The sequence below is a fragment of the Ustilago hordei genome (assembly GCF_900519145.1).
Source record: "Ustilago hordei strain Uho2 genome assembly, contig: UHO2_contig_03, whole genome shotgun sequence".
In the NCBI taxonomy this organism is placed as follows: Eukaryota; Fungi; Basidiomycota; class Ustilaginomycetes; order Ustilaginales; family Ustilaginaceae; genus Ustilago; species Ustilago hordei.
This window is the reverse complement of record NW_024545288.1, coordinates 1984798-2009924: the sequence shown is the minus strand read 5'-3', so window position 1 is coordinate 2009924 and position 25127 is coordinate 1984798. Positions and strand designations below refer to the sequence as shown.

Below are 25127 nucleotides of genomic sequence, written 5' to 3'. Positions count from 1 at the left end.
TGGCTTCAGCATGCATACACCAACATCATGTTTCAGCAAGACAATGACCTGAAACACATGTCGAAGAAGACAAAAACATGGTTGGAAAGCAATAGCATTAAGGTTATGCAATGGCTGGGGCAGTCGCCAGACTTGAACCCAATTGAACACCTCTGGCACCATCTCAAATTGTGACTTTCACAGTATAGTACAATTGCAAAGTCCAGGGATGAACTGCTCAAGAGATGTGAAGCTGAATGGAAAGCAATCACTCCAGAGACATGTAGGATACTAATAGAGAGCATGCCAGACTGCATCAAGGTGGTTCTGAAGGCCAAAGGAGGGAATACAAAGTACTAAGGTGTTCTTGAGGAGTGCTCCATAAACTGTCCCACAATAAAAAAAAATTTGGCTCTTCTTCATAGCACAATTTTTTTAGTCAATGTCAATATCAATTCCACAGTCTTGGAGAGAAGAAGCAGCACTTTCAGACAATATCAGACAGTGTGGCAATACAACTTATAGCTATTGAGCATTAGAGTGATGTATGGTGACATGTAAAATCTTGGGACAGTTTATGCATGTACTGTATATCCAGCTGATAGTTCTAGGCTCTCACCACGCTCGATCAGTCAATTGAGTACAAGTGTTTCTGCCCAAAATAGCAGCGGTACTGTGCTCTGACTATCGCCGATCGTTGATCATCGGCACCAACGCTGCTCATCACCCACCAACACTCCTCACCCCTACTGCGATTGCTTATGATTACATGTGTCACTTCATTCCACATACGCACATACAGACCATCAGTAGGATTGGATGCGAGGGTGGTGGTGTGGGATGTTGTGAGGAGAAGAGTTGTGCAGGTGTTGAGGGAGCATGGTAGATTTGTTGTTAAAGTGGCGTTTAGTGGTAGTGGAGGGTACTTGGCTAGTATTGGTTATGATAAGAAAGTAGTTGTGTACCGACGGACGAAACGTACCGCTTTTGCTGCCTCGCAAGGAGAGCAAGAGGAGCAAGAGGAGCAAGAGGAGCAAGAGCAAGAGCCGGAGGAGTTGCAAGGAGAACGATATGTGAAAGTGTGGGAAAAGGAAACGCAAACCAACCCGGAAAGCATCCTTTTCATCCGTGCTTCCCCCTACCGTGCCTGAAAGGTTTTTGACTGTGAAGACCTCAGCTCTCGATGTTCAATGCACGTGTACGAGATCCGAAGCTGTATCGGAAAACTCCATCGACAAGTCTCTCGTTGACAAGCACAGACAAGCCCTTGAGCAGAACGTGGTCGACATAACCAATGACCGAAGCTTGGCAACACACATGCGAAACAAACTGCAATGATATCCCGGTTGGATCAGAGAAGAGTTCGCAATTGGGCAAGAGATCTAAAAAAAAAAGTGATCTGCTAACTGCTATACGGCATCAAACCCACATGCTCTGATTTCTGCTTTCAGCATGCGAGCGTACCGAGTCATCTCCTGCAACTGGTTAGGATATGCGCAGTTGCAGAAGCGACAAAGAAAGGATGATGGATTATTTAGACGAGCTTGGCAAAAAGCTTGGGTGCGGTGCACTCTTGTGCGCAGTGAGCGAGGTGGAAGAACTCTTCGATACAGTTCTCGCCCTCGAAACCCTTGCCCTCCTCTACACGCTTGGTGCACTCGTCAAAGTGGTGCTTGAATGGAGCGCAGGCCTTCGACTTCTCGCATTCTGTAGGTAGCAATTCGTATATCGATATGAGAAGATATTGGTGTCAGTCGTAATTGCTCTATAAAGTATGTCGGCGTGTCGCTGTAGGATGAAGTGTACGAACCTTCATAGATGGCAGGCGCGGGCTGAAGATGGTGAATCGTATCGGGAACATAGCAGAATTAGGGAGTCGAATCGGAAAGATGTTGGTCAGGACATTCGTGTTTGTAGCGATGTGGAGCAGTGTGTGCGTTGGTGCTGTTTACTTACGTCCTCAGGCTCATCCTGATGACGGTTGAAGAAAGAACATAAAACGTCAAGAGATGGGTCTGTGATCAGTCTTCGGCTGTTCCGAGTGACGTGAAGCAAGGCAGTCTGAGGCCTTTGGGTCGTCTACTTGCCTCGTCTTCCTCGTCTTCCTCCTCCTCTGCCTCCTCGGACTCTTCCTCGGACTCGTTGTCTTGGGACTCGTTGTCTTGGGACTCGTTGTCTTGGGACTCGTTATCTTGGGACTCGTTGTCTTCGGAAGGCGCCTGCAAGAATGTCAAGTGTGCGCGGTTTGAGATTGAAGCGAGCAAATGAGATTTGGTTGATTGGCAAGGTCAGAGGTCGGTTCAAAACAAGCGATAACTTCCGGAGAGTGACAGCCACAACAACAACAAGCAGCGCAACTTTGTCGCGATGCGAACGTCGAGTTGTACGTGTTCAATTTGTTCCCAAGAATGTGCAAGATAGACGATGCTTTTTTTGGTTGGCAAGTATGCTGCAGGTGCTCGCGTTGTGTCATACAGAGACGAAGGCGAGTGGGACATCGATGGCATATTGGTTGATATGCGGGTTGTAGTGTCAAAGTTGCTTTCAAGCATCCAAATGGGTTCCAGACGTGTGTCGATTGTTTGCTCGGTGGCATTGCAAGGCGAAGCAGTTGGATTGCTTCGCTGGAGCGGCTTCGAAGTGGGTAGGCGGCGATGGGTGGTGCATTGCATATTGTTGTTGTGGCTGGCAGGGACACGAATCAAAAGAGTGTCAACTTACCTCTTCGGCGTAGACGACTGGCAGAAGCGACGAGAAGAAGCTGGAAACGGAGCTGAAGACCGAATCGTCACCCGCGGCGGGGAACAAGACTGTGACGGATGGGGATGAGGATGGCATGGCGAATGTGTGGTGTGTGGACGGGTCGAACAAGGTAGGGGAAGACGTGGAGAAAGGTGTAGAGAGACGATCAAGCGCGATATCGATATTGACTTCTTCCAGACTTTCGGTGACGAGCAGGAGGTGTCGGTCACTTCGAGCAGACGGCCGATAGACAGCTCAGCACAACGGAGCGATGCGAGCCAAGAAGAAGTTCCATGCTCTCTCTCTGCCTTTCTCCGGCCAAAGCGATCCGCACTTTCCTGGAGAATTCAAATTTCAGGGCAGTGCGAGCTGCTGGTTTTTTTTTTTTTTCTTCTTTTGGATTTGTAATGTGCAATTTGCCAATTGAGCGCGCCTCGAACCGGAAACGAGCGGAAACGAAAGCCAATTTTCGAAGACGTACGAGAGGCGAAACGAATCGATCCGATCACGACCGTATCGGCTTGCAATAGGAGCAGATGGCCCGATTCCCCTCCACACCAAGGAAGACGGAAGCCAAGCCGAAATTGACTAAGCGCACTCAAAGGGTAGCACAAGCTGAGTCGGCATTCAAGCCGAAAGATGACTCTTCTCATCGGAACCAACCGAAATCAAGGGCCCAGCTATAAATATGCATGGACCATGACGATAGCCAGAGCAGAGCAGAGCAGAGCAGAGCAGAGCAGAGCAGAGAAAGACCCTTTCTTGTTTTATTTCTGAGAGGGGCAACTTGCTTCCCCCCCATTGCTCACCTTCTTTCATCACGCTCACGATCCAAACCGAACTTGCCACGAATCACGTTGCCGCTATGCTCTGAACGCATCCCACCCAGACCTTCCGTGTCTCAACTCCATCAACTATCACCACTCCCAGCCACGGCGCCTGGCACATCACTCTTCGTCGCACTGCATCCGAAGTGGCAGTCTGCATTGATAAAGAGCGACAGCCATTTTGTTGACAAAACCTCCAATATGGACCCCAATCGACTGCGGTCGCCGTCGTCGGCACAGCAGCCGCTACCATCAACAGCTGCTGTTGCCGGCTCCTCTTCCTCTCCCTCAAATGCGTCCACATCAAAAGCAACCAGTGGTTTCAATCACATTCTTCGCACCATTCGAGGTGGCGGACGTCCCTCATCTTCAGCATCGTCATCCACATCTGGCAATGGTCTCCTTCCTAGTACACCTTTGGCTCCAATTACCACTGCCCTTCCTACTTCCCGCAACCCTCATGACACCAGCGCATCTGCAACCCTGGAACCCCTCTCTCCTTACGACTTCAACAAGGTTGAGCCTCCCGAAGGCGGAGCATATGATGCCTTGATCCAAGATCTGCGAAGACCTCTTCCAGCTACCTCCAGAGCACGCGATGAAGCTGTAAGACAGCGTATACCCAAGATTCGTGCTCTAGCAGCTGCTGTCGAGCGTCAAAGCGGCTCCAAACCCATCTTCACAGATGACGTACCTCTGGCCGACGTCTTTCGTCTTTGCACCCTCCTCCTCACCGCCGAGCAACCTCAAAAACTCCGCATCGAGACGTGCCATCTTCTCACCTTGTCTGTCAAGCTGGCTGACAAGCGTGCAGCAAGCGCATCTCCCGCACTCACCGAGCTTCGCAATGGTGCTCCTGGCTCCCTCTCATCCAAAATCCCCGACAGTGACCAACCACTCTCTTCGATCGACCGCGCTCTCTTCTACCGACTTGTCCTCAGCCTATCCGCCAGTGAGATCGACGACCGAGGTGCCCAAGACAACACACATGTGATCCTAGCAGGTTTGCCAGTCCAGCTTTGTGCCCTCGAGGTGCTCACCAAAGATGGCCGAGATGTCATTGGCTTCCCCGGGCTGATTGTCACTTTGACTCGATGGCTCGATGTGGCTTGGGCAGAAGTTCAGCGCCTTCGTGCACAACTCCATCCTTTCGTCGACGACGCCGGCAGGATCGGCCGTGCAGGATCTGGCGATCAGGTCGAAGAGGCTATCACGCCGCAGACAGCCGCCATCTCTCAGCTTTCCTCTGCAGAACGAAACGTACAAGTTTGCTTGCAGCTGCTTACTGGTATTCTCAAGTACAGCTTTGCAAGAATCCGTCTTTCGCATGCCGAGATGGCGATCCGTAGCGCCGCTGAGCTTGTCATTGGTGAAGCTACCGCCAGTGCGATCACACTCCCCGGCTCGACCATCAACTCGCCGCCTCTGAAAAGCACTCCTCTGCTGGGTACACAGCGTACCTCAGCTGTTCTGACACCAGCGTCACGCCGATCTCGCTCTCGTGACGCTCGACCTTTGGAGACTGGCTACTCGTACTATGGCTTGGAGACCATCAGCCCCTCACGAGGGAGCAATGAGACATCACCTTCTGTCACGCCTCGCTCCTCCATCAAGCCAATCTCGATCGATGCGGTCACCTCCCAACTTCACGCAGCAGCAGCATCAGCTAAACCCTCCAACGCCGCTCCCATGACCTTGGCCACCTTGGTGCCCAGCCGCGAGTCGGCTCTGAGTGGTACTGCACCCGATGATCACGCAAGCTATTGGGCTGGACCAGAACTGCACTTGGACGAAGTGCGCAGCTGCCTCAAGCTGCTCGACGCTACTCTTCGATACGGTCATCTCCCGCCTGCTTGCATTGATGTCGTCATTAAGATGCTCTGTCGACTTCTTGGTTACTGTCGCATCGACTACAGTTCAGCCGGCTTCATGCGAACAAAGACCGAAGACCGCCAAGATGATTGGCATCCAGAGGTCTTGCCCATTCTGTCCAACATCCTTCGCAGCCACTGCGCCAATGCCGCCATTCGCTCGGCTCGAATCATACTCACAGGCGCTCCCGACACTGCCAAGGTCTCCCAACTCGAAGATCCAGCGGTTCTGGTTGGCGCTGTCAACTTCTTCCACCTTGCACTAGATCACGTTGCAGAGCAGGAAGCTCAAAACGGTCAAGGATCCAGCTCTACCGCCTTGAGCAAGGCCCAAAAGGAGGACGCCCTTGCTCCTTCTCTGACGCTGGCACTCATCACGCCAGCTTTGCGAGCCGCCTTGAAACGCCAATGCGATGTGCTCGATCTCGAAGTCCTTCTCCTTATCTCAAATCTTCTTCCTTCCGCCTTATCTGCTGCCGAACCAGCACCACTAGCCAAGCGTACAGTAGGCGAGAAGCAGAGCTCTACCGAGCACGCAGCCTCGTTGCACAACAAAACAGCCCGCGACAAGATCTTTGCTCAGTCAGACTGGGACGCACTGCTTGATCTTACCATCGATGCGAAGAGACATCTCGACGGTCTCAAGCTCAGCAGCTCCTTCCTCAGCTCATCCTCAAGCAAAGGCACCACGTCTTTGCATGCCAAGGCTGAAGCTTCGCAAGCTTTGCCTAATCTCAGCACGGGTCAGACTTCGCCCATCTCTGCTATGCTCAAGCTGCTAGACAAGCTCAGCATCTCGCACCCACCGAGGGCTCCATCGGACCTCAAAGACGCGGAGCAGAAGCAGCGCGCCACGGAAACCACCGACTCTGCCTTGTCACCCTCACCTCCGTGGACGCCCAAGCTGGCCTCCTTCCTCCTCACTCTTTCGCCTATTTTACCAGATGCAACAGTTTCGAAGTTGGTGCAATACTACTGGACCCAGCACCTCTGTCTGCCGAGCAATCCGGACTGGCTTCTCAACATTCGAGCCCTATTGCAAGCCTTCTTCTACCGCAACGTGTCTCATACTCAGGACAGTCTGGAGGAAGAGAGGAGACGACGCGATCTCGTCTCGCTCGTATTCGACCACGTCTATAACGCTGTACAGGACCTCAACACAGAGCGTGACCTTTTCATGACAGAGATCGTGTTGCCATTGGCAAACTCGACGCTCTCGTCCGAAACAGACGTCAGAACTGAAACAATGCTGCGCTCTGTCCTGGTGCACGCCGCCGTCCTCAGTGGGTCTCAGATCCCAGGCCCAGTCGACCCAGAAGCCGAAAACGTGGATGATGTTCAGAAGGATCAGTCGGGTTCGGAGTTCGAAGAGGTCTTCGTGGAGATTCGCAAGCTGCTGTGCAGGCTTGCCCGCTCTGGTCCCTCGCACAAGGCTGTCACCTTTGACGTGTCGGCAGACGAGCCAGAAAATCAGCAAGCTCATGCCACGCCGCATGCTCGTCGTGGTATCACTGCTACCGAGAACAAAGCACGAAATGCAGCGCTCGACATGATTGCTATCTTCAACCGTATGGCCTTCAGCACTCCCTGGATCGCAAACTCGGTCGACCGAGAAGTTGACTTGTCGATTCGACAGCGCTGGGAAAAGAAAACGCGTGCAGGCTGCATCGCCATCTTCCGCGATCTCCTTGAGCTGCTTAAAGTCAAGCCTCCATCAGTCTCAGGCTTTGCGGCAGGGTCTTCCGCATCGTCGTCCAGTGGCTCGGCTTGCACGTCGACAAGGCTTGCTGTCCTTGAATGGCTACTACGCTTCCGTACAGATCGCCAGCATCGCGTGTATCTCGCCGGAGACCTCGATGAGCTTGTGCACGCAAGCGCTGCCATCCTCATGAAAGGGCCCAAGGAGCCCGAAGGAGAACAAGCGCCTCTTGGACGACAGGCGAGCCAAGCATCTCACAGTACCGACACACGCTCCCGCGCTGCCTCGAAGGCGGCTCCAGTCACTGCTCGCACGGAGCGCGCGGGACGCGATGCTCAGCGCAGTGCCGACGCCACTGCCAGATCCAAGTCTCGCCTCCGCGAACTGTCTCGTGAGCGAGGAAGGTCAGAGCGCAGCACAGATACCTCGAAGCGTCCAGCAGGTGAACGCGATCGCAGTAGCAGCCAGCAAAGGTCTGCTCGACCTGCGGTGTATGAGCATCTCTGGCGTCTGCCTCAGACGATCTCGTTCGAGATGCCAACTATCTCGCTCCGCAGTGACATCATCTACACGTATATCCATCAGCGAAACGACATGGAGTGCTGTGCTGGCAACACCTATCTGCATAGCGACAAGGACAACAAACCTGCCCCCATCCCTGTGTCGGAGTTCTTGGCTGTTGCGATCGACATCTTGCGTTCCGAACAAGACTGGGAGGTGGTGTCGTATTTGCTCTGCCACTTGCCGCACCAGCTCAGTAACAAGCATCTTTTCTGCGGTCCCAAGGCGCAGCTAGAGGTGCTGCACCTGCGCAAAGAGATCTGCCAAGGCATTTTGGACGACGCACTCTTGCCTAAAGTGCTTCTACCAGAAGACTTGAAGAAGACCGACGTGACAGCCGTCGTCTACGACACACTTGTCACGCTCATCAGCTATCGTACACTTTTCTCGCGAGCAGAGCAGGACGAGATGGTAGATGCTTTCATCCGTGGTCTGAAGAAGTCCCATACGACAGCAAGATCCTGCATCAAGGCTCTATCGATTGCATGCTACGAGATGCAGAAGAGCTTCACGCGCTTTTTCTCCAATATGCTACTTACTCTCACTGCTGTTCGCTCGCACATGACGATGAGTGTCCACATTCTCGAGCTCATTGCGACGGTTGCTGAGCATCCGGCTTGCTATGCCAACTTCACCGAGACCGACTACAAGCGCGTCTTCAGTATCGTGCTGCAGTACATCGAGTATCACCAGAGTCCTGAAGCTGCGACGCGTGACGACTACCGCGCTAGCCCGGCAACCTTCTCGCTGCACCAGTACGTTATGCTCATGGCGTTCTACAACATCTCACTCTGGTTTGTCATTCTCAAGATCGGTGACCGACCCAAGTACCTTCCCTACATCTCGCGTGGCTTGCTGAAAGCCAATGAAGGAATGGAAGCTCTGTCAGATCAGACTCAAGTCTGCTTCGATTTCTTAGCTCGCTTCACTCACTCGAATGCCGACAGCAAGCCGAAAAAGTCGTTTGTCAATCAGCTGATCATGGGTGCTCCATCTGCAGGCCCCGTCAAGGGCAAAGATGCAGGTCGACATTCGAAGACTTGGCTCATGGGTAACGGTCTTCTCACAGTCTCGACGGCAAAGAAGGCAGGATGGGCTGAGATTGTCATCCGTCGTCCCTCTGGTACGGCGACGATGCTTTGCAAGTTGGAGAACATGCCAACGGGCATCTTCCCGGATGAGAACGGAGAGAAGGACCATTTGCCGGCCATGCTGATGATGAACCGCCACCCGGACACGATGGCTTCGCCAACGCTACCTGCACCTGCACCTGCAGAAGACCCCGCAGAGATGCTGATAGAAGGTCAGCGCGAACAAGGCGACGGAGAAAGCAAGGAGGGCGGCAGCAGCCTTCGCCGACGTGTTGAGGAACGACTCGAGATCAGCGAACGTTTGCGTGCTCGTCGACCCCTTGGTCCTGCACACTTCGGCTTGGCTGCGCGCCCGCGATCTTCGTCCTTCTCAGGAGCTCTTTCTCAGAGTTCGAACTTGCAGAAAGGTGCACTGAGTGATGAACATGCAGGTAGCTCGCTTGCTATGCGCCAGGTCATGCGCGACATTCTTGGCACGGACAAGACATTGACCGAAGACTCAACAGCGACGACCAAGCCAAAAGCAACGTCGAAGGAAGCAGAGGTTGATCCGAGCTTCTTTGCGCTCCAACTTTCGACGTATCCTGATATGCTGCACGACACTGCGCCAATCTTGCTTCCCGATGAGCCAGCAACCGATAGGCTAATTCGCACTGTGGACCTGACTCCAGTGGTCGACTTCCACAAGATTGGCGTCCTGTACGTTGGACCAGGCCAGGAAGATGAGGTCGAGATCCTCAGCAATCGACATGGCTCTCGAGCCTACACCCGCTTCTTACAGGGCCTGGGACATCTGGTCGCCCTCAAAGGTCAGGAAGATGTCTACACCGGTGGGTTAGACCGCAACAACGACGAACATGGCAAGCACGCCTACGTTTGGACCGACGAGATCTGTCAGATTGTCTACCACACGGCCACTTTGATGCCTAACGACGAACGTGATCCTATCCGACGCTCCAAAAAGGCACTCATCGGTAACGACTTTGTTCATATCGTATTCAACGAGTCAGGCCGTGATTACAAGTTCGGCACTATCGCTGGTCAGTTTAACTACGTCAATGTCTGCATCAGCCCCACGACCCGTGGCGGAGTTAACCTCGGATCGGCCAATCCGGACGATGCGATCTTTTATCAGGTCACATTACAACGTCGACCTGGTATGCCAGAGTTTTCGCCCGTTGGTGATGGGCAGCTACTGAGTGCAGATGCATTGGCGAGCTTTGTTAGGATCTTAGCGCTGCACAGTAATATGGCTAGTCAGATCTATTTGGATACAGGAGAGGCGATGCAGCCGTATTCGAGTAATTGGGTTTCGAGGTTAGGTCACATTAGGAGAGCTAGACAACAGTTTGCTGCCAAAAAGGCAAAGGCTCAAGTTGAGGCAGGAGAAGTAGTGGAACAACAGCAAGGAGGAGGAGGTGGGAACATGTCGGTCAACTCTCAGATGGCGGATTTGTATGATTTCACCAAGGCTTTCTAAGTTCACATTCGCCGTCATTTGCAACAGTGTCTGATATAGTGTCGGGTCTCGGACACTGACTTCAAATGCATTCGCGATCAGGCATGTGATCGGTACACGTGTCACCCAGCGGGAGCGCAACTTCAGCGCACGCTCGCTCAAACATCTCTTTTCCTTTACGACCATCATCTCTCTTCGCGCTGGCCACAGGCAGCGCTTTCTGTCTCACCCACCACGCCCACCCACTTTCTTTGTTACTTAGGTCTCACGCGCGTTCCGCCTCACTCTCACACGACGCTCGACCATCTGTAGCCCTTACGGCCACGGTTGGGAGCTCGTAAGCGACTCACCCGAGTTAGGCAATCAATTCTCTTTCCCATCTCTGACATTGTGTATCAGTCAAGTGACCAGCGACGTTGATGTATCGGATCATCGCCTGGATTGTATTATTACATGCTCGAGAGGAAGACAAGTGTCACAACACAGGATGTGTGGGGTTTTATGTTTGTATGGTACTGTGAATGAAACCAAACCAAAAACGAAAACTACAGATAGAGAGATCTACCTTTGCTTCACCTGACGCCGCAGAGTTGAACTCTCCCACATCGCCTATCTTGACCCTCGGCTGTTGCCCAAGATGTAGTCTGCTGAAGGATAGCATCCAGGTGCAATAGCAGCAGTAACTCTCCTTTCATTGATATCGCACCTTGAGCCTCGCCAAAAAAGAATGCTCCGTACTGGGCTCGAACCAGTGACCTTCCGTTGTAACGATCTCAGACAAGTCATTCTGAGGCATCTCCTATTAGACGGATGCGATAATCGAACTACGCTAACGAAGCTGTTATGTCTGGTAGTGCTTGGTAGTGCTTAGCATTGCAAGTATAGACACAGGATAAAATAAAATAAAAAAATAAAAAATAAAAAATAAAAAATGAAATGAAATGAAATGAAAAAAGAAAAAGAAAAAGAAAAAAGTTTCGTCCGAAATCTCCTTTTCCGTCGTCATCCGTCACTTCTTAAGCGGGGACAAGTGGAAGAAGTGGGAGAAGCAGCAAGGGGACAAGTGGCAGAGGATTGGCTCAAGCTTGGCGGTTGGATAGCCGATTCCCCACACTTCTCTCTTGAAAGTTGATGTTCTAAGTCGCCGACACTCTTCTGAACGACTGAACGACAACGGTACTGTGTGAGAAAAGAGTGTCTTACTAACCATCTTGTGTTGCCGCTCGCCGACTCTCTTTGTGGATTTCTTTTGGAATTGCTCCAACTCGGATTGGCTACAGCAAGCACCGCTTCGACCTCTACCTTTACCCTCCTCCCATCTCACCAATATATACACAACCCTCACCCTTACCCTCACCCCCATTCTCACCCTCACCCCCATTCTCACCCTCATTCTCACCCTCACCTCTGCCTTACTCCCCACTCACAATGTTAAAGTTCTCCGAAGTGCAGCAGCACAACTCCAAAGACTCTTGCTGGGTTGTTGTTCACGGTAAGGCATACGACCTTACCGAGTTCCTTCCCGACCATCCCGGGGGAGCAGGTATCATTCTCAAATACGCTGGCAAGGACGCCACTGAAGAATATGACCCAATCCATCCACCCGGTACACTCGAAGAAAACCTTGCCAAAGAAAAGTGTCTTGGTCCCGTAGACCCTTCCACGATCACCAAAGAGATCAAGAACGAATCTGATCCCGCCAAACAACTCGCCAAGCAAAAGGACCATGGTGCAATCCCTCCACTCTCTCAATGCCTCAACCTCTACGACTTTGAGGTGATTGCTAAGCGCGTATTAAAGCCCACTGCTTGGGCATACTACTCTTCAGGTGCCGATGATGAGGTTACGATGCGAGAGAATACTTCTGCTTTCGCTCGCATCTGGTTTCGACCTCGTATCTTGAGAGATGTGTCCAAGATCGATTACTCCACTTCCATCCTCGGTCACAAATCTACTCTTCCCGTCTACATCACAGCCACTGCCCTCGGTAAGCTCGGTCATCCGGACGGAGAGAAAAACTTAACCGTTGCCGCTGGTAAGCAAGGAATCATTCAAATGATCCCCACCCTCGCTTCCTGCAGCTTGGACGAAATCATCGGTGCACGAGTCAACGAGCAGCAAGTTCAATTCATGCAACTCTACGTCAACTCGAACCGTTCCATCACTGAAAAGATCATCGCCAAAGCCGAAGCTGCAGGTGTAAAAGCTTTATTCGTTACCGTCGACGCTCCCCAGCTCGGTCGTCGAGAAAAGGATATGAGGATGAAGTTCGACGACGTAGGAAGCGACATGCAAAACAAGAACAAAGACAACGTCGATCGCTCCCAAGGTGCTGCCCGCGCCATCTCTTCTTTCATCGACCCATCTCTCTCCTGGGACGACCTGACTTGGCTTCGAAGCCTAACTCGAATGCCTATCGTGCTCAAAGGCGTTCAGACATGGCAAGACGCGCTTCGAGCCGCCCAACTTGGTCTTTCCGGTGTTGTACTCTCCAACCATGGTGGTCGACAACTCGATTTCGCCCGCTCCGGAATCGAAGTATTAGCCGAGGTCGTAGAGGCTTTCAAGGCAAGGGGGTTGTTCCCAAATCCCATGTTCCAGATCTTTGTCGATGGCGGTATCAGGCGTGCATCCGACGTGTTGAAGGCTCTAGCTATCGGTGCTACCGCCGTCGGAATTGGAAGGCCTTTTTTGTATGCCTACTCAGCATACGCTAGTGATGGCGTCGTTCATGCGATTCAATTGCTCAAAGCCGAAATGGAGATGAATATGAGATTGTTGGGAGCTGCGACACTCAAGGATGTAGTCCCCGAAATGGTCGATGCTAGAGCCTTGGCTACACATGTCAACTTTACTCCCCCTAGCCATGGTCATCAGATCTATGAGAAATTGCACACTGCCGTTGGGATGCCTGGAGAACCTTCTAACAAGCTTTAAACCCAACCCCCCCCCTCGCTCCTCAGCTCACGACTTGTAAAAATTTGCTTACAACGACATTTCTTACACCAGACCGTTCGTGATGAATGTACTGTACTGTACGAGAGAGGTTATGCTAAAACACCAGAATCAATAGCGACAACTCGAACAGTACGGTCGAAACCACAACTAGCTACCTCTCCTTCGCCCAACACAACCAAGTCCTTGACAATTGTATTTCCGCCTCTAGTCCAACTGGTAGCTGCTTGTCTCTCGCCTCGATCGGGATTTGATGCGATTCCGTGCGCAGCAACGCGAGCTCATGTTCGACCCTTGACATCCACGAGACTGACAACTCCATCTTCGCCGTTCAACCAAACTGCTCTTCCACTTGGTAGCCAGCTATGCCTAGGTACGGCGTAGGAGCTGGTTGCAACGCCAGTCCACACCGTTGCTGCTCTTTTCCCGCTTAGTGGCGGGAGAAGCAGCAGCCGAGATAGTGAGCCAGCCGTGTTTGATGACGTGGACGCGCGCCATGTAGGCCAGGTGTGGTCGCCGGTTTGGATGCAGATATAGAGACCAGAGGGGTGGAGAGATAGGGAGAGCAGCGAGTACGAGACGTGGAGATCGAGAGCGTTTGGGTTGGTGTTCAAGCTAACCACTGTCAAGTCTGGGGTGCGCCTGGTGGCGGTTGGAGTAGTGTATAAGTCGGGAGCCGTGTCGCAGTCGGCGGAAAGAGGAAGGGAGAGGTAATGGATGAAAGAATCGTTTCTCACTGTATAGCATAGCCAAGTTCGTTTTTGTTTTGCTTCTCTAACAACCACTTCTCCCTTCTCCGCTCCACCCCGTTGCACTATACCTTGCTCATCTTCGTCGGTGGGGGGGGGGGGGGGATGCGTGTGCTGACATGAAACCAAATGATACATTGCAAGGGAAAGCAAGAAACGAACGACAAACCGCGAACAGAAGCAAGCATCACAGCTTTACTAGTCGGGAGATATTTGTGTGTATGGAGTGAAAGCTAGCAAGTGCCTACATGTGTATGACAGTCTTTCGTGACAATCTAGTTGATAGGGTCCTCACCGTTCCAGTGAACCAAATCCAAGCATCGGTCGATTACCTTCTCAACGTTCCATCTGCCACCTGGACCACCTGAGCCGTACTTGAGATGCAACAAGGTACCAACCTCGTCACAAGCCCTCAATACATCGTCGATGTCCTTCTTTGTATGCGAAGCACTGACGCAGAATCGCACACGCGAAGAGATCAAAGGCGTTGCAGGGTACGCAACCACCACCACAACAATGGGTGGTCGTGCGGGACGGTCGATGTTGGCGGGCGATGCTGGGTCTTCGATCTCCTTCCTCTGCTCTGGTGACAGATCCGATTCTTGAACTGCAAAGCGTTGCGATGGAGGCAGTACCGAAGATCGATCGAGCATCATACGTGAAAAGAGCGACATCTTGGCAGGGTGGAAGATGAGCAAAGGAACGATGGGAGAGTCTCTGTGACCATAGATGATGAACCCGAGCTTGCGCAGACCGCTGCTAAGATATCGTGCGTTAAATGCAAGACGACGCAATCGTTCGCGACCTTCACTGCCGTCAAGGAGGTTGTGAGGGAGCTGAACCCAGCTTGGGAGAAGGGCGAGCTCTTCCGGGTCACGTCCGACACCCATAATCGAGGCCATAGAGGCAACAATCTGGGTAAGAACGGGAGGCGAGAGAGTTTCACCGTAGACGTTTGCGTGGTTGGTCAATCGGATGCGGTCAATGATGCTCTTGTCAGCGGCGATGTAACCACCAGCAGCACCGAACGACTTGGTGAAAGTGCCCATCAAGATTTCGACCTTGGCCGGGTCGACACCGAAGTAGTCGCATACACCACGACCCTTGGGGCCGATAGCGCCGACGGAGTGAGCCTCGTCAATGTACAGGTGGAACTTGTACTTTTCCTTGAGACGCATCACTTCAGGCAAGTTGACCAGAGTGCCTTCCATAGAGTAGAGACCCTCGACAATCAAGAGAATCTTCTTCCAAGGTCGGTGGGTTCGTGGCATACCCTGACTGATGCACTCGCGAAGCAGTGACTCGAGCTTCTTCATGTCGTTGTGCTGGTACTGTCGGATGTGAGCGCCACTGAGACGGGCACCGAACCGGATCGAGCTGTGGTTGTATTCGTCGGAGATGATCAGAGTACCGGGACCGGCAATGGCAGGGATAGTGGTGCTGTTGGTAGCAAAGCCCATACTGATGACAACAGCCTCTTCCTTGCCAACAAACTTGGCCACAAGTCTCTCGGTCTGTTGCTGCAAATCAAGGTGACCCGCGCCGAGACGGCTACCGTAACTGCTAACACCGTATTTTCGCAAGCAAGTCTCGACTGCGTCAGCGCAGCCACCGTGGGACTGGGCGAAACCGAGGTAATTGTAAGCACTGATGTTGAGGGCACGCGTCTTCTCGCCGGTCAAACGGAAGGTCTGGTAGTAGTCGAGCGCGACACGGTCGAGGCAGACGACAGTCCTGCCGCAAACACCGGTAACGGGACGGCTGAAGCAGTCGTCCATACGAGCCTTGAGACGACGAGTGTAAAAACTGTCAAAGTCCGAGTTGAGGGCAGCGTAGCCATCGCGCTCCATGAGGTGGTGGTAGCTTTTAGGGAAGAGGCGCTTTCCGGCGAAGTCACGCATGTGACCGATAAGGATGAGGATGATGTAGCTGATGTATGTGGTCAAGACGGTGAAATAGCTTGGTTCCTCCTCAACTGGGTTGGGAAGTGGATCGCCACGACGGTGTTCGGATGTGTAACGGTAGTCGGGGTTGGCGCAGTAGCCAAACTCGGAATGAATGAGCTTTGCGCCATCTTGGCTACTGTCGAAGCTAGTGGGAGCTTGTTCGTGAGCTGAGCCGTAGACAAGGGTTCCATCAGCGCCGTAAGCAACGTCGCGCTTGCCATTCTGGAATCGAGCGCTGAGACTGCGGTGGTGAGCGTCCTGAACAGACTCTAGGCTCTCCACGGAAGCAGAGGTGGAGCCTGTTGTGAGACTTGGTGCTTGCGACTCGACATCAGGCGAACTGTCTGGACTGGACGAGTAGCCAGACCAGCCATTTTGGTGCGCAGGCAAATCGAGCTTGTTGGGCGCCATGTTGTGGGTTGAATGAGCGGGTGGCGAGATGGCAACGATAGGTACGCCCTTTTTCAGAAAGGCAGAGAGTGACGGCGAAGACGCAAGTGGTGATTTGGCGGAGAGGCTAGACCTCTTATTGCTGTGGTTTGGCGCGATGTGACGAGGATCGATCTCTGTGAGGGCAGGCGCCATGATCTGTTAGTGCCACCAAGTGTACGAAGCCGCGAAGGTCGACTAGGGATCGTCAACGACAATCGAGTAGGTCGACAGTCGTGGTACGGGAAATGTTTCGGTCGAAGCCAGCAACTGAAAGATAGTTGAACAAGAAGGATACACGAAGCGTGCCCAAGCGAAGCGGAAAAGCTTGATACGAGAGTCAAGCGGCTCCTCTATGACACTATCAAACCGTACCCAGTTCGTCAGGGATAGAGTTGGTGCGAGCGGGGTGAGATTTGTGCGAGCGACGGCAAAAAAGAGAGCTTTTCGACGACAAGGAATAAGGTCAAGTGCGTGTCTTGATCGAAAAGGTTGATAAGGTTTTTGATGTTGGTGTCAACGTTGGTGGTGTTGGAGGTGAAAGAAGCTGGCGTGAGATAGGCTTGAGCCGGATCGAAGTCACGGTTTTCAGCTCCAGGGTCAAAATGAGGCGAGCGAGAGACACAACGGTGATCCTTTTCCGGTTACTGCTTCCTGAAGGTCGAGCGTCGTGCTGGGGCGAATTCCGAGCCAAAATTCGTTAAAGTTGCACTGACGCTTAGGGAAACACGCTTTCGAACGCAGTTGCAAATCCACTATCTCGCAAACTCGAAACCCACACGCGCTTCCTAAAAGAAAACTTGCTGCACACACACACACACACATATACGCGCCTGCATCACCGCCAGCGATTCAACAATCAGCAACAACAGCACAACAGGCGCTTTCATCTTGATTCGTGCTAGGGTCGACAATCACGTACAGTGTACAAGCTGACGGCTAAGCGCTATCATGGTTCAAAGATTTGCAAAGCACCTCCATCTCCAAGATACCAATTCTGACCTTTCCTTTCGAGCCATCCAAATAGACTTTCTCGCATCTTTGTTGATGGCAAGGACGTTGAAGCTGGCCTATGCTGTTTATGGTGGAAAACTAGCAAAGCGAGCCACCAAGATCACGGGAAAGTGGCTCCGAAGCTCGTTCAAAAGTCCGCGCTGTCAGCACACGCTCGTTGCAAATCGTATCCTCGGGGATGATCATCTTGATGACAGACACAGCCTCGCGAAAGAAACACGGTTCGATTTCCGAGGACAAGAGGCTCTAGAGCAGCACACTCGCATTCAACACCGCGGCAATATTTCTCTGATTTTTGTTGAGCCGACGATGAATTTCGAAAGTCGACGGCAAATCGGAAGTAAGCTTTCCAACTCACACAGCATGGTGACGCGCTCCTCGATTTGGAAAACCCTAACATAATCAGCCAATCTGAAGCTCCTACATGAGGCACTGCTCAGTCGGCCGGCAGGAAGAGCATTGTCTAAGTGTCCCGATCTGACACATCTTAGATATGAGCACGTCGAACCTTGGCTTCGAAGCTGCTGACAACTCGAAGCCTCAGTGACAAAACACTCCGTGACGGAAACAGGTGGCCATGGAAGTGCAATCTTTCCCTCCTGCAATCTTGACTTCTCACTGAGTTGCCTCGCAAACGGAAATTGCTGATCCTGGCCTCGCTGTGCATCCATTGCAGGTCGTGGAAGAACACCTGCCCAGTACTGGGCCCGTCTATCCTCTCACCATCTGACTGCAGCACAATCACCAACGCTTTCAAAACAGGGGGCATATCGGATCAACACGATTGTGCATAGGATTGCTTTTTGGTTGGCTTGCATGAGCGCTGTGGGCACTCAAAGTCGATCAAGACCACCGCCGCAATCGACGATGGTCATGTACATGTGTGTGTATGTGAGCGTGTGATGGGTTGCGTAGGATGCAGATCGTCAACGTGCATGATGAAGCCGCGATCGAAATGCGTTCCATAGGGCTAATGTAACAAATGCGGGGTGGCTAAGAGACAGCATGTACGGTCCAAAGATGGTGTGTGCGGGGAATGGAAGGACGTGCATTTAGACACGGACCTTACCGGCCCCACCCTTCATCTGCTGTCGCGAAACCTGGGGACCAGCACCACCGGCACCAACCGACTTGATCTTGTTGGCCTTGCGAACCTCGGCCTTGGCCTTCTTGTCCTCCTTGCTCTTGGTGATGGCGGCCTGGCGGGCGGCAGCACGGACCTCGGGCTTCTGGTTTCGGCGGGCGTTGATCTGGTCGAGCGAAGCACCGACGATACCACGCTGGTGCTTGACCGTCTTGCGCGAGCGCTTCTTGGCGACCTCCTCGGTGACACCCTTCTTGTGAAGACGACGGTAGACAACAGTCCAGGCAATCTTACGGGGGTTCTTGCGCTGCAAGAAGAGAGACTCGTTCTTGGAGCTCACAAAGCGGAAGACCTGTTGGGTTGTAGTGGTGATTCAAGACTCGATTCAGTCAGGAGCTGTTCAGGCAGCAACGATGTTGTGCGGTCGAGCAACGAAGGAAGGCAAGGCGAACGTCTCCAAGACAAAGATATGAGGCAAGTCGACTTTGTCGCTGACTATCACAACCTGCTGAGCAACGATCTATGCGTCTCTAACCATCTGTACGACGGAAGCTTGCCTTGCATTCTTCCGGCCCAACCATTTCGTGAAAACGTACCTTGTTGTCACCACGGACGTAAAGACGACCCTTGCCACTGTAGGATGTAAATGCGGCATGATCAAGATGTCGAAATGATGCGTGCTGGAGGGTTAGTATAAACTGAACGCACATAGGTTATGGGTTCCCATGGGCTGCTGAAACAATGTCGTCGAGATCTCCTCTGCATGTGTGTCGTCCGGCCTAAAGGCCCTTCCTGATGTCGTCCTGGACTCATTGACCGGACAAATCTTCCAAATGCAGCATCCTCGACAGTGTCGTCACCGGCTGTCAAACACCGTCCCGACAAACAGACCCCAAAACAAGTTACTTTCGTGATAATCCAACCTTGCTTTCGGACAGTTCTTATTGGACCTAGTTGACACGGATCACTCTTCCAGAAACAAGAAACTGGATGCGACTCTACAGTAGGCCCCGCTTCACCTCCGGTATTGACTTTTCCTGGATGCCTCAACTTCGTTGCAATCTTCCCGTGCTGACAGCCTTTGATGTTGTTGGATGAGTGACCTGTGCGTCTTCGATAATGCCCGATAGGTGCTGATGCTGAAGCCATGCTGAATACTGTAGATATGACAATCGTCCATGTTCAAAAGTCCTGAGCAATGACTCGACCGCCTGGACTTGGTAAACGTCCGTGTCCACGCCAACGCTGTATGATCTTTCTTCGTTGTCATTAATCCTGCCTGCTCCTTCCAATCTTTCCAATCTTTCCAATCTTTGCACGTCCAGTGCCTACCCGTAAGGGTAGTACAGCATCCAGCGAATCCTTTCATGTGTCGTGTGCTGGTGCTGCCGAAAGTGTACTTGTCTATGCATTTTTGCAGCATTTGTCTGAAAGTAGCGGCCCATGGGATGACGAACAAGCAACGGCTTGTAAACTTACGGGTAGATCTTCCTCTGGGAGAATGCGCAAATCTCGACCTTCATCTGTGCAGTGGTAATATGGTGATGGTTGTGGTGTAATAAGTTGGAGGTAATAAACGTGACGTGTGTTGGAATTGGTGAGCGTTTCTGGTCAGATGTAAAGATGCTGATGTGGCTGCCGCTTGGAGCTTGCTGATATTGTCGATGCTCCAGGCTAGTGTCTGTCGATATTCTTACCTTGACGGTATGTATGGATGATCTTGAAGTTGGTCGACAGGGAGCAGGAGTACCAGCGAGTCTCGATAGCGACGACGCACTCCAACGGTTTCTAGACCTCGAATCGGTGAGGTTGTCAGAGAGCGGGGCAGTCGTGCGATTCAAGATGAGGCTTCCAAGCCCAAAAATAAAAATAAAAAAGAAGTTTGAGCACGTGATTCAGCCACCTCGGCCGGCCTCGATCTTTTCTCAGATCAGAGACTTTGCTGTGCGTATATTGTAGGTCTAACAGCCATGAAATTGGAACAACAATCTGAGCACCTCTCTTCTTCCAGTGTTTCCAGCAATCCCGATGCAACTGGAGGGCAGATAGTACTGTAGACAGGCTTTGCTTTGCAGGCAAAGCTGGAATTCACAAACATGCTGTTGATCGGCGAGCCTTGAGATGGATTAATATCGCACCTGCCCAGATGTCAGGGAGCAATTCGGCGGTTTGGAACATGCCTTCTGACCTCGTGGGGATAGCGCATCGTCGAGCTGCAGGAGCAACCACATGAAGCGGTCCTCGGCGTCCTTGATAACGATGGCAGTGCAAAAGAGCTCACGAATGGGAAGTGTGATAGCAATCGACCACATGGAGTCGAGGCTGTGTCCGGCGGAGAAAGCATCTGCGACAAGTTTAAAGAGCCTTTGCTACTCGGCCTTTTCAACGGAGGCAGGCAGCAAGTCCATCGCAGCAGCGACGACGTTGCTCTCATTTATGCAAAGGACCAAGAGATCTGATAACGTCCATCGTGTTCGCGCTCTTCCTTGCACTCGATCATGTCGAGTCTTGGACCCCTTCATCCATGTGAGAAAGGCTCCGACCCGCCACGGAACACCGTTGGCAACCCTGAAATCGAGAAAAGCTCCCACCTTAAAAATTTGAGCCATCTCGTCAGGGAGAGGCCGGAACTTACGAGACTGGTTGCACCAGAGCTCCTCAGTCTGTCGCGGAATGTCTTTTATCCATTCGTTCGGCTTTGCCGTGGCCTTGGAACGGAAATGAGGTTCGGTGTTGAGGGTGAGCCAAATTTGTTTGCTGCTTGGGCAGCGCGGCTGGACAAGTCAAGGGTCGTTCGCATCTGGTCAGGCACAAGACAGAGAGCTCTGACACTGGTCATTTCAATTTCAGGTTCGGGTGTCAAACTTGCTCGCCTAGAGGAGCAAACGTTGGAGTAAGCGTTCGCTTGTGTATCACTTTCAGACAGTGTGTGGAGAGCAAACTGCAGAACCAACAGGGATTGCGCCAGTGTTCGAGTCGAGCTGCACCGCCCTCGGCGGAAACCTGGAGGTGAAGTTGCTTTCCCCCTCACGCAACGGATCTAAGAACACCTCGGTATTTCCGATTAAAGCACAGTTGCACGGGCACCTCGCCCAAGCAAAGTAGTCCGCTCAACTCTTGCTGTCGCCGTGCCTGAAGCGCTGAGTGACTGATACGACCAGTGCCCTCCATACGACAGTGCCCTCGATATGACAGTGCCCTCGATACGACTGTGCCCTCGATTGTTGCTGTCGAATTCGTGAGAAACCAAGTCAAGGCTCTTCGTGAACGATGCCTCTTACACACAATATCGTGGCGCTATGCTCCGCCGTCGGTAGGTATCGAAAAACCAAACATTGCTGCAGACGTGTAGCCAACAGAAGCATGCCCTACAGTACAGCAAGTTCTGTCGGGTCAATTGTATCACGGTGACATGAGCGAGCAGTGATGCGAAAAATGTGCCCTGTCTGGTGTGCACGATGAATTCGGATTTGCTGTTGCTGCTATGCTAACCGAAAGTTGACCCACCAAACCATCTCTTCCCACCACCGTCCTCGCCTTTCCCTCCGCTGCTGCTGCTGACTCCCTCCCTCCCCGCCATTTTCCTTCCTTAGAGCTTGTGGTAAGTACCTAGCATCTTCGACATGATGAATCGCAACTTGAGACTTGGAGGTCCTTAATCCAACCGAGGGACAACATTTAGCTCGCAGAAGACAAGTTGCTAAAGCGCCAAAGCCCGGTCCGGCGGACTCGTTCGCAATGTCGAGATACTGCCCAAAAGCCTTGTCCTCGCTCGCCCTTTCAGCATTTTCAAGTTCGAACGCTCGAATCTCATCCGAACCTTCGCGCAACCGTTGACGGATTGCCCAAGTGTTCGTCATCGACGTGCGGCTTGGAAGCCGCCTGCCTCCACTGCATAGGTTTGCAAACGGTTGTCGAGCTGTCCGGAACGCTTTCTCGATGTCGCTGTCATTCTCGCAAACAAGAGTCTCGAAGTGGTGTTTCTTTTGGTGAAACAAAGCAGACGGTTGGCCAAGAGAGGTAGCTATCGGTGGGGCGCAGCCATAGGTCGCACATGGAAGACAACCTTTTAAGGCTCTCGGCTTCATCCCCTCTCAATGTCCCACTTTTCTCGCACTTGGAGAGCCGCCAGCCTCGATGTCTGCCGGGCCTGGTTAATCTTCGCTTCGCTACTTGCAACAAGGCCGCGGTCGATTTTTGGCTAGCCAAGCCTCGAATCTGTATACGCCTTTAGCCATACTGTGACACACTCTCCTTACTGACAACCTATCCTTTCTCTGTCTCGACCAAACATTCTCTGTGATGTTTCCGACCCAACAGCTTAGTCCGCTTGAGTTTTACTCGCGAAACAGCCAGCTCGCATCACCTCGTCCTCCGCCTTACCGCCTTCTACCTTCCACGCCTCTTCGCCATCTTTTCCTCGACCTCGAATCAAGATCACGCCCTCGACCTCGTCTCACAACGCTCGAAGCCCATCCTCACCGTCCGTCATCCCCCGCTAGAAGAGTCATTGATACATCGCGCGCCATTGGTCGCTGCACTCGTATTCGTGTCTTTAGCCAACTCGGAGCCTGCCTTAGCTGTCAGCCGCTCCTACTTCTTCTTGACACATCGAGCATTCCTTACTGCTCAGACTTCCTATCACCCGCTTTTCACCATGCAGTCAGCCAACACCGCCACCGCCGGCACTCAGCCTACCACCGCCCCCGCCTTCCAACGCCCCTCCGGAAGTGGAGGAGGCAACAAGAAGGGCACCAGCGCCGAGCGCCGAGCCACGCACAATGCCATTGAAAGAGCTCGTCGCAAGTCCCTCAACGGTCGCTTCCTTCAGCTTGCCGCCACGCTGCCCTCGATCTCGGATATGCGTAGGCCAAGCAAGTCGATCATTGTCAACAAGTCGCTTGACTTTGTCGCCGATGCCATGAACCGTGAGGTCATCTACCGCCTCAAGATCGACAACATGCGTCAGGAAAACATGCAGCTGCGTGAGCAGCTCAACAAGTTCTTGACTCAGGAAGGCCTCGAACCGCTTGCTCAACCTCCCGTGGACGAGTTGCCTGTCCCTCTTGCCGAGATGCGCAACAAGAAGCGCCAGAATAGCTTCAATGCGCCCAGACCCCTCGTTGACATGTACGATCTCGACGACGATGACGGACTCTTCGCTGCCGGCAGCGAGGGAGAGGGTGGAAAGACTAGTCCTACATCAACCACTTCTGGCGCTTCCAGCATCCACGCCTCGCTCGCCAGCTCGATGCCCACAGGTGTTGCCAGTTTCACCCCCATCTCGCAGAACGACAACTTCGGCCAACAGACCAACTTCTTGGCTGCACCTGCAAGCTCTGTTGCTGCTAGCGGCACCTCGCCTGGCACCTCTTCGAACTCTGGCGACCTCGGATCCAGGGAACGCAGCGCTGGCTTTGAAGACGCTGCGAGTCACTGGATTCACCCCCAAGCCTATGTCCCAGGCTCTGCTCATGGCACGAACGGAGCTGCCTCTACCGAGCACCTCACCTACGCTGGCCTCGCCTTTTCATCGGCCGGAACAAACAATGCTCTGATGGCTCAATCGTCGCCTTCTCATTCAGTTGGCAACTCTGACATATCTTCTGTTCCTGCAGTGCTCGCTCAGAACGGAGAGTCCAACATGTTCTCGATGGACGCCAGCAACTACATGACCTTTCGTAACACGCAGCAGCTTGAGCAGCAGCATGTCCAGTTCCAGCTTCAATTGCAGCACCACCATCACCACCAACAACAACAACAACAACAACAACAACAACAACAACAGCAGCAGCAGCAGCAGCAGCAGCAAGCTGCCACCTATGCGCAGTACAACCCGTCCTCTTTTTTTGAACCTGCGCCGCTGCAGTCTGCTAACTTCTTGACTGCAGTATGAGCGCGAGTTCGGTAGCTCTAACGCTTCTCTGCGCCGTTTTCCTCCTGGCTCATGAGCAGCTCACGGATCTCAATTCAGCTCTGACTGTCGATCAGCAGCAGGATGGAAGCGGCGAAGGCACTTGGAAACTCCTCCTGATGATGCCTTGCACCTCAGTTAGCATGCTGCGCGGCATCTTCCACTACTGCCCGTCCACATACATCTCATAACAGATGATCATTATTCGAAGCCAGGTCTCAGGTCAGATCGCTTGGAGCTTGTCTCTATCTGTCTCTCTCTTTCTCTCTCTCGTTGATGCCTTTCTTACATCGACTCGATTGCCGGTTTGGCTCCTTCTTTTCTGTTCGATCGTCTCTATTTTCTGTCATCGCATGTATTCTGTAGCAGTACGGTTGCTTCGACAATCGTCTGACTCTCTCACCTGTCGCTCCTTTGCTCAATGTACTAAGTTCCGAAACCAAACGACTGTGAAGTGACCGTGCTGGCTTCGACGTTAGAGAGCATCCTGTCAGCATGTCAATGCTGCTCCCTCACATCGGCCAGGACACGAAGAACAGTCTCATGGCAAAGAGAAGCTGCGCCTCGATTCGAAGCCTTAGCAAGGAAGAAGTGAGCAAAGATGAGTCGAGTCAGAAGCAACCAACCGCCGAGCTCGCACTGTCTGTCACCTTGGGATTGAAATGCGTGGAAGATGGGGGGGCAATACAATTGAAGTCGAGGATTTGAATGTCTCATGCAGCTTTTCTATTCAAGAGATTAAATTTTACGAAAAGATCAGCCGTCAAACTGATAAGAAGGGAAGGCCAATGCGAGTCAATCATGGAA

General features: G+C 52.5%; 6 protein-coding genes and 1 non-coding gene across 7 annotated transcripts; 4 read left to right on the top strand and 3 right to left on the bottom strand.

Moving 5' to 3' along the window:
• Positions 1–740: 740 nt before the first annotated feature.
• On the top strand, positions 741–1130 carry UHO2_02188 (uncharacterized protein; the record flags this gene model as incomplete). Its single annotated transcript, XM_041559625.1, has 1 exon — positions 741–1130. One exon carries the CDS (start codon positions 741–743, stop codon positions 1128–1130), a length of 390 nt encoding a protein of 129 aa, XP_041415559.1.
• Positions 1131–1513: 383 nt separating this feature from the next.
• On the bottom strand, positions 1514–2817 carry UHO2_02187 (uncharacterized protein; the record flags this gene model as incomplete). Its single annotated transcript, XM_041559624.1, has 5 exons — positions 1514–1686; positions 1790–1811; positions 1936–1957; positions 2086–2147; positions 2701–2817. 5 exons carry the CDS (start codon positions 2815–2817, stop codon positions 1514–1516), a joined length of 396 nt encoding a protein of 131 aa, XP_041415558.1.
• A 932-nt stretch (positions 2818–3749) lies between these two features.
• Positions 3750–10250, top strand: UHO2_02186 (uncharacterized protein; the record flags this gene model as incomplete). The annotated part of the gene is made up of 1 exon (XM_041559623.1): positions 3750–10250. One exon carries the CDS (start codon positions 3750–3752, stop codon positions 10248–10250), a length of 6501 nt encoding a protein of 2166 aa, XP_041415557.1.
• A 707-nt stretch (positions 10251–10957) lies between these two features.
• Positions 10958–11068, bottom strand: tRNA-Ile(AAT). Its single transcript has one exon. It is a non-coding gene; the product is annotated as a tRNA-Ile (tRNA).
• A 589-nt stretch (positions 11069–11657) lies between these two features.
• UHO2_02185 (putative CYB2 - L-lactate dehydrogenase (cytochrome b2)) lies at positions 11658–13166 on the top strand (the record flags this gene model as incomplete). Its single annotated transcript, XM_041559622.1, has 1 exon — positions 11658–13166. One exon carries the CDS (start codon positions 11658–11660, stop codon positions 13164–13166), a length of 1509 nt encoding a protein of 502 aa, XP_041415556.1.
• A 1042-nt stretch (positions 13167–14208) lies between these two features.
• UHO2_02184 (uncharacterized protein) lies at positions 14209–16464 on the bottom strand (the record flags this gene model as incomplete). The annotated part of the gene is made up of 1 exon (XM_041559621.1): positions 14209–16464. One exon carries the CDS (start codon positions 16462–16464, stop codon positions 14209–14211), a length of 2256 nt encoding a protein of 751 aa, XP_041415555.1.
• Positions 16465–23063: 6599 nt separating this feature from the next.
• UHO2_02183 (uncharacterized protein) lies at positions 23064–24302 on the top strand (the record flags this gene model as incomplete). Its single annotated transcript, XM_041559620.1, has 1 exon — positions 23064–24302. The coding sequence occupies one exon, from the start codon at positions 23064–23066 to the stop codon at positions 24300–24302; it is 1239 nt and encodes a 412-aa protein (XP_041415554.1).
• Positions 24303–25127: the final 825 nt, after the last annotated feature.